The 9,308-nt window shown below is 38.9% G+C and overlaps 1 protein-coding gene and 1 long non-coding RNA gene across 3 annotated transcripts; both read left to right on the top strand.

Moving 5' to 3' along the window:
* The first annotated feature begins 51 nt into the window (after positions 1-51).
* On the top strand, positions 52-1,896 carry LOC138904897 (uncharacterized). 2 transcript variants are annotated; one of them, XR_011413487.1, is made up of 2 exons: positions 52-212; positions 1,509-1,896. It is a non-coding gene; the product is annotated as an uncharacterized lncRNA (long non-coding RNA). The 2 variants fall into 2 exon arrangements; XR_011413488.1 differs by having other exon boundaries at positions 1,506-1,896.
* Positions 1,897-7,346: 5,450 nt separating this feature from the next.
* Positions 7,347-7,976, top strand: LOC138905117 (uncharacterized). The gene has a single exon (XM_070193620.1). It carries the CDS (start codon positions 7,347-7,349, stop codon positions 7,974-7,976), a length of 630 nt encoding a protein of 209 aa, XP_070049721.1.
* Positions 7,977-9,308: the final 1,332 nt, after the last annotated feature.

Genomic DNA, 9,308 nt, shown 5'->3' with positions numbered 1-9,308 from the left:
GAACTCCTCGTATATAAATAACCACAGTTTCTAGTTCTGAAAATCACATCCACTAGACATTTGAGGCAAAAACCAGTAAAGAAGATAGACACAAAATATGACCAAGGTAAATGGCAATGTTGCTTATAACATGTTTCTGGCTTTGACATTCATGATCCTCTCACTTCTTCTCTTCGTCACTTTGGCTGAAAGCGGCCAAGTTACTGATGCTGGTAAGATATGCTTTTACACATGTTCAGGGGCGGCCCAATGGTGTTTGGGGCCTAAAGCCCAACTTCAACAAGGCCCCTAAGTTTTTCGGTATTAAAAAACTCATTTAGTAAATTTTTATTTAAAGTTTATTTTTCTAGTTTTTTAAGATGTAAAATTATTAATAATTTATTTATAATCGATTTCTTGAGTAGGATTATATATGTTTCCACTTTCTAGGATTATTATTCAATTCTTTTAGGATTTTCTGATTTTCTAAAAAATCTGTGACTCATCAATTATTTCTTCTTCTTCTTGGATTCCATTGTCGTCTAACTCAACTATATTAGTAATTTGTTCATCTACCACAAAATTTTCCTTAATTTTTTATTTAAAGTTTTTATTGTTCGCTAAAAATTTATCAAGCGCTCATTTTTGGGATTGTATTAAAGTTCCAATTCTTTTATTTTTTTGGCATTTTTAATACACAGATTCATATTTTCTTGTTGACATATTTAAATTCATAATAAATAAATAAAAAGATGATACATATACGTACAAACAAAAGATATCAAAAAATAACAAATTCTAGATGCAAAGTAATAAGAAAAGTACGGAACAATTGAACCTGGTTTAACAAACAGTTATAGATAACTTGATATTACTTTTGTTGCTTCAATATTTTTGGTGCAATGCCGGGAAAGCTTGACAAAAAATGGTTGCAATTGTCTTTTGCTATCTTACTTGACGGAATGTTTTATGATATAGTGGACTTGTAAAGAAAGACAAAGTAATCAAAATAATATGGGCCTCATGATAACGATGATAGTGTATAAAGAAGTCAAGAAACATATTCACACCTAAAGTTTATGGCTGAATCACAAAAGTAATTATTTATATCACCAAATTATCTCTTATTTCCTTTTTCATGAAAATTGTATTTTTTTTATATATTAGATATTTTTAATTTTTTTTAATCATATACAACTATTTAATATTAGAAAATTTTGGACCCCTATAAATATGGAGCATCAAGCCGTCGCTTGAGTTGCCTTACCATCGGGCCACCCCTGCACATGTTTATCGGAACTTTTTTAAAGATATCTATAGGATTTAAGTTATCAATTAGTAATGCATATCACATAGATTATCATTAATTACCTTACAAATAATCTAATTGTAGAAAGATTTTTAGCACACGATCAGTGCGTAAAACTCAAACTCATATCTACATATGTTAAGACTCTACATTAACTGGTTTCAAATCTTAAATCCACATTTACGTATTGACTATTTACAAACTGGTTTTATTAAAGCAGTGAATCGAAGACGAGCATTGACATGTTTGAAGGTGGTGAATGTGAAGAATGGAGACACATGCTTCGACGTTTCCAAGACATTTGGTTTAGGCACTGATGTTTTCAGTGCTATTAATCCGAACCTCAACTGCACTGCTCTTTTTGTGGGTCAATGGCTTTGCGTTGATGGCACCTTGTCCTAATTAATATATCACATGTGCAAAACTGATGCACTTCTTGTTGAATTGGGCTTTAGAAATAAAAAAAAAGACTTGTTATGATTTGTTGAAATAAGTTAAAAAGGTCTTTCCATGTAACTGCCCCTGTTGAAGCTCTCGAGTGCATTGTATTCAATAAAGTTCAAGTTTCTAGTGGTATTCAACTTACTTTGCGTTGATATTCGCTTGGACTATTGTGTTAATACTGAAGTCACAACTAGTGAGCTTGTACGAGTCCATTATTCAAATGGTCACTCAACTATCCCAAATTATCTATTAAAGTCACTTTTTTCTTTTCTTTTATAACAACAAAGTCACTTAACTATGCTTATATCACTCAGAAGGTCACTCAACTAGATTTTTCAAATTTTGGATTGTCTGTATACGGTTAAAATCGGGCCCACCCGATTTTACTGTTTGACCGAGACCGAAAGTTTGCATCGAAGGACGACTCCGAAGTGGATCGGATTGAGGCACAAAGACAAGGTACCGAGATCGAGATTCGAGGCACCTACCAAGATCGAGGCCGATAACAATCGAGACCAACCGTGTGATGATCCAAAAGGTCATCTTATGTTTTAGAACTCGAATCTGCGCTCTTAAGCCTTAAAAATCTCTTTTTTACCCTCCTCGATTTGCATGCGCAGTCCGTGCAGGTTTCCGGGAAGCTTTTATGTTGAAAACTAATGAAAATAAGAATTTTTGCCTTAAAAAGTTGAATTTAGTTGACTTCGGTCAACAATTTTGGTAAACGGGCCTGGATCCGTGCTTTGATGGTCCCGGTAAGTCCGTATCGAATTATGGGACCTGGGCGTATGCCCGGAGTCGAATTCGGAGGTCCCTAGCTTGAGTTATGAATTTTTGATGAAAATTAAAAGTTTGAAAATTATTTATTTTTAAGAATTGATTGATATTTGGCATTGTTAATATCGGGTCCGTATTTTGGTTCCGGAGTCCGGTACAAGTTCATTATGATATTAAGACCTGTCTGTGAAATTTGGTGAGAAACGGAGTTGATTTGACGTGATTCAGACGTCCAGTTGAGAAAATAGAAATTTTAAAGTGTTCTTGAGAATTTTATTTGATTTGGTACAAAATTCGCATTTCTAGATGTTATTTTGGCGATTTGATCGCGCGAGCACGTTCGTATGATGTTTTTAGACTTGTGTGCATGTTTGGTTTGGAGCCCCGAAGGCTCGGGTGAGTTTCGGATAGGCTACGGAGTGAGATTTGGCTTGGAAAACACTGCTGGACATCTGATATTATTGCAGGCCTCTGATCTCGCATTTGCGAGATCAGGCATCGCAATTGCGACCTCTGAGAGGTTCGCATTTGGGAGCTTCTCATCGCATATGCGAAGAGAAGCTGGGCCAATAGTTTTCGCATTTGCGAGTTTTCTTTCGCATTTGCGAAGGGAGTCGGGGAAGGGTAGTGATCGCAAATGCGATCATGTAGTGGCATTTGCGAAGATTCAAGGTTCGCATTTGCGAAGGCAACTGAGGTGTGAATGGCTTCGTATTTGCGATGATTTCTTCGCATTTGCGAAGCTCAGGTCGCAAATGCGACACCTGCAGCTGATCAAAATGACTTTTGGACGGGAATTTTCATTCATTTCTCAAATTTTCAAGACTTAAAACACAAGAGGTGATTTTTTCAAAGACCATTTCTTTCCCAAATCATAGGTAAGTGATTCTAAACTTATTTTTTTCAATCTTTCATTACATTTTACAAGATTTCAACCTAAAATCTAAGGTTTTCATGTTAGAATTATGGGTTTTGGGTAGAAACTAGGGATTTCAAAAATTTGTGGATTTAGACATCAATTTGAGGTCGGATTCCAAAAATAATTACATATTCGTGCTCGGAGGTGAATGGGTAAATAGATTTTGGTCCGAACCTTGGGTTTTGACCAAGCGGACCCGGGGTCTTTTTTTGACTTTTTGGAGGAAAACTTGAGAAATTTAATTTATGAAATATAATTGATTCCTTTAGCAATATTTGATGTTATTGAGTCATTTTTGAATAGATACGAGTGGTTTGGAGGTAAATTCCAAAGAAAAAGTTGTGATTGAGAATTAAGTGGTTTTCAGAGCAAAATAACTGTCGTGTCTAACTTTGGCTTGAGTGAATAGGTAGTATGTGTTCATTTGCTACGTGTTTGGTTGTTAAATACGATGTATAGGTGAGGTGACGAGCATCTATGCATCGTTGTCGAATCATAATATGCGAGTGAAATTCTATTCTTGTTTATTTTATAGCTTTAAGTTCTACTATCCATGCTTAGCGGGTTATTTGAAATGTTGGGTGACTTATATCTGGTTTCACTAAGATTTGGTAACTCTGAAATATTGATTCAAGGTTGAGGTTACATTGTGCTATTGATTATGGGTAAAATACTGGTTTCTTTGTGTTACTCCTATCTATCCGTTATTATTGATTTTGTGATTTGTGAGGAGGAGTGTAAAGCACTAAGGGTGATGCCGTGCATGCATTATTTATATTATGAGGAAGAGTGTAAAGCACGAAGGGTGATGCCGTGCATACATTATTTATATTGTGAGGAAGAGTGTAAAATACGAAGGGTGATGCCGTGTATATTATGAGAGGTTTAATGCACGGAGGGTGATGCCGTGCCGTTCTATTTATGTATTTGGTGAGGTTGAGAGTAAAAGCACGAAGGGTGATGCCGTGCCGTTTTCTTGCTGTTTTAATTGCTCAATTCGTTTAAGGATTTTTGGTTTAATTCTGTCTTTTCATTATTCTCACTCTTTATGTTGTATTCCCTCACTGTATGTTCCCTTCCCATTATTTATGCGTTATTTCTTTAATTACTGTTGTTGCCACTAGCATGATTGTAATGTTCAGGTTATATGTGGGTGTCGTGTCCTAGCCTCATCACTTTGTCGCCGAGGTTAGGCTTGACACTTATCAGTACATGGGGTCGGTTGTACTGATGCTGCACTCTGCACTTTCTGTGTAGACTTTGATACCAGCTCAGGTTGATCAAGATTTTGCTATTGGTCCGCTGTCCGGAGACTCAAGGTAGATCTGTCGACGTTCACAGACCTTGAAATCCCCGTCTACTTTTTATGTCACTGTTGTTTTCTTTCATTCAGACAGTTGTATTTCTTTCAGACTATTACTTGTAGTAAATTCTAGAATTCTCGTGAATCGTGACTCCAGATCCGGGTGGTAGTAATTAATACAGTTTTATAAAATTCCGCACCTCTTATATTTCATCTTAGTTAATGATTGTTATTTACTGAATGGAAATAAGGAATTGGTTTAACGATTTTCTAACGTTGGCTTGCCTAGCAAGTGAAATATTAGGCGCCAACACGGTCCTGTCGGTGGAAAATTTTGGGTCGTGAAAAAATGAGACAAACATCGAGCAATACCAAAGATAGCGTAATAACGGAAAAGCGAGATATCCGCGACTGGTCGAAGATCATGGCAGAAATCTCGGAACGGATCGAATCAAGAACGGTTGTTTAGTTAATCATGGGATTTTCTTATGTAATTAAAATTATACCATATATAGAATTCCTCTACTATATAAGGAGGGGTTCTAAGCATTTATAGATACAACTGAGACAAAAGCAATATAATTTTCTTTCTCGCTCACACTCTTGTTCTTCAGCTTATTGTATTTTATTGTCCTTGCATCAATCAGTTCGAGGGTACTTCAACTCAAGGGCTGAGTCCTATTCAAACACCGGTTTGATTTGCCTTATAGTTCAATTCTGTTTTTAATCTTCAAATTTATCAATTGGTATTAAGTGAAATCACGTATCCTTAAATCCACATTATAAGTTTAATTGTTATCCAATTTTGAGGGTAAACAGTTTGGCGCCCACCGTGGGGGCTAAGGATAATAGTGATTGCTAAATACTGATTTCAATAACACACACTACATTACGCTTGTTCTTGTAAGTATTTTTATTTTCAGAAAAAAACATGTCAAACTCACAAACAACACCCGCACATGGTGACAACTGTTTCAGATTTCACAAGGAGAACGACGATATAAGCGCCCCAGGAATCGAGGTGCCTCAGGCTGATCTCGAGGGAGTACCAATTGCAAACCCCATCGACGTCAGTTCACATATAGCCCTAAATACAAATTTGGGTGTTGATCCCGAAGGTAGCGTACGTAGGGAAGGCCGATCTGGTGGTCGAGGTACGCAGGGCGGAGGAGATGGTGGAGTCAGCCTCCAATTGATATTTGAAATGTTACAGGCTCAACAAGCCGCTATAGCGCAACTACAAAATCAACATCGAGCGCCGAGTGGGGTAGAACCAGAAGTTGTCCACATGATCGAGCCATTGCTGGAAAGGTCGAATGCCAATGAATTGGGGACTGACCCCGTCATTATGAAAGTGCTCGAGGAGATCACTAAACGAATTGAAACGGGAGAAAATAAAATCGAGGCAAATGACAAGAAAGTAGAGACATATAACTCCTGGGTTGACCAAATACCGGGGGCGCCACCAATTTTAAAAGGTATGGACTCGAAGAAGTTCGTGTAGCAGCCGTTCCCCCCAAGTGCGGCTCCGAAGCCCATTCCGAAGAAATTCCGCATACCGAAAATCCTCAAGTATAATGGGACCATTGGTCCAAATGAGCATGTCACCTCCAATACATGTGCAATAAAAGAAAATGATTTAGAAGATGATGAGATCGAATTAGTTCTACTAAAGAAATTTGGAGAAACTCTATCGAAGGGGGCAATGATATGATATCACAATCTGCCGCCTAATTCCATCGATTCCGTCGCCATGCTTACGTACTCTTTCGTAAAGGCACATGCCGGAGCAATAAAGGTTGCGACTAGGAAGTCAGACCTCTTCAAGGTAAAACAGAAAGATAACGAAATGTTGAGGGTGTTTGTATCTCGGTTTCATATAGAACGCATTGAACTACCACCAATCACAGACGATTGGGTTGTTCAAGCTTTCACTCAAGGTTTGAACGATCGGAGTTCGGTGGCCTCACGACAGCTAAAGCAGAATTTAATTGAATACCCAGCGGTAACGTGGGCCGATGTACATAATCGATACAAGTCGAAGATCAGAGTCGAGGATGATCAATTAGGGACCCCTTTCGGTTCCGCTTATCCGATCATGCCCGTTGGAAGAACTCAGAGAGATATCGACAGAGAACCTCGGTCGAACAGAGACCGATATCAACTATACAATGCAGATCGTAGAAACATCGGCCCAGGATGCAATCCCATCCAAAATAATCAAAGGAACAATCGAGGACAACGCTCTCGAGGACTCATGAGAAAAAATAGTTTTGATAAACGTGCCATTCCCATAGAGGCACCACGATTATCAGAATACAACTTCAGCATCGACACATCAGGTATTGTGTCAGCCACTAGGAGAATCAAAGATACTAGATGGCCCAGGCCCCTACAGACCAATCCATCCCAAAGGAACCCCAATCAAATATGTAAATACCATGGTACGCATGGTCACAAAACCGAAGACTGTAGATAACTAAGGGAGGAGGTGGCCCATATCTTCAACGAGGGTCACCTTTTGAGAGTTCTTAAGCGACCGAGCTAAAAATCATTTTAGAGACACGGATGCAAACAAGAAAAATGAATAGGAAGAACCACAACACATGATTTACATGATCGTTGGTGGGATCGATATTTCACAAGGGCCCGTTTTCAAACGCACTAACGTATCGATCACCAGGGAAAAACAAACTCGAGACTATGTAGCAGAAGGCACTTTATCATTCAACGATGAGAAAGCAAAAGGGATCACACAACCCCACAATTATGCATTGGTAATCTTTATCCTTGTAAATAAAATTCAGGTTAAACGTGTTTTAATTGATCCAGGAAGCTCGGCCAATATTATTCGATCGAGGGTTGTAGAGCATCTCGGCCTACAAGATCAGATCGTGTCGGTAGCTCGAGTTCTCAATGGTTTCAACATGGCAAGCGAAATGACTAAAGGAGAAATCATTTTACCAGTAAATATAGTTGGGACTATTCAAGAAACCAAGTTCCATGTGATAGAAGGTGATATGAGATACAACGCTTTGTTCAGAAGACCATGGATTCACAATATGAGGGCAGTCCCTTCAACACTTCGCCAAATGCTGAAGTTCCCAACACCGGATGGAATAAAAACCGTGTACGTGGAGCATCACACAGCTAAAGAGATGATCGTGGTCGACGAAGTGATACTGATATGGGCACTTTCATCAACAAAAGAATCGGAGTCCAAAGGAAAACAGGAAGCTAAATAGCAACCACAGCTGCCAGCCTTGACTCAATCGCAGAAGCAGGGAACGGACGAGGACGATGAATATTGGATCCCTAGATCCTTCATAATCCTCGAGGATTCCGACGCCACCAAATCGACGGTCGAGGAGCTAGAGTAGGTCGTACTGATCGGGCATCTACTTGACCGAAAGGTATACCTGGGAACTGGGTTAAGCCCCGAATTCAGGGAAAAACTCATTAAATTTATTATCAATAATATGGATTGTTTTGTTTGGTTCCATTTAGATATTACAGGGATCCCACCAGAAATCTTTACACATCGACTGAGCTTGGACCCGAAGTTCTGTCCGATAAAACAAAAGAGAAGACCTCAGTCCGAGGTAAAACATGCATTCATCAAGGACGAGGTAACCAAACTTCTCAAAATAGGATCCATTCGGGAGGTAAAATATCCCGAATGGTTAGCAAACGTAGTCGTAGTCCCTAAAAAAGGAAATAAACTTAGGATGTGCGTAGATTATAAAGATTTAAACAAAGCATGTCCTAAAGACTCTTTCCTTTGCCGAATATCGATCGTATGATCGATGCCACGGTCGACCACGAGATCCTTAATTTTTTCGATGCCTACTCCGAGTACAATCAAATACAAATGAACATGGAGGATGAGGAAAAAACTTTGTTCATCACTAAGTACGACACCTATTGTTATAATGTAATGCCGTTTGGACTAAAAAATGTTGGTGCAACTTATCAACGCTTAGTAAATCGAATGTTCGAAGAACAAATAGGTAAGTCAATGGAAGTTTATATTAACGATATGCTAGTTAAGTCCCTGCGAGCAGAGGACCATTTGACACATTTGCAGGAGACATTCGATATACTAAGGAAATATAACATGAAACTCAATCCGAAGAAGTGTGCATTTGGGGTCGGTTCGGGCATATTCCTCGGCTTTATGGTATCAAATCGGGGTATCGAAATCAACCCCGATAAGATCAAGGAAATCGAAGACATCACAGTCTTGGATAATGTTAAGGCCGTACAAAGATTAACAGGGAGCATAGCCGCCCTCGGCCGATTCATCTCAAAATCTTCCGATAGAAGTCACAAGTTCTTCTCACTGCTCAAAAAGAAGAACAATTTTGCATGGACCCCGGAATGCCAACAAGCATTGGAAGAGTTAAAGCGGTACCTCTCGAGCCTGCCAGTGCTTCATACTCCGAAAGTAGACGAGCAACTCTACTTGTACTTAGCAGTCTCGAAAATTGTGGTAAGTGGAGTCCTAGTTCGAGAAGAGCAAGGTATGCAATTTCCTGTTTACTATGTTAGTCGAACTTTAAACGAGGCCGAGACCC

This window comes from Nicotiana tomentosiformis, chromosome 2 (genome assembly GCF_000390325.3).
Source record: "Nicotiana tomentosiformis chromosome 2, ASM39032v3, whole genome shotgun sequence".
NCBI lineage: Eukaryota > Viridiplantae > Streptophyta > Magnoliopsida > Solanales > Solanaceae > Nicotiana > Nicotiana tomentosiformis.
The sequence above is the reverse complement of the archived record's forward strand: the minus strand, read 5'-3'. Positions and strand labels throughout refer to the sequence as shown.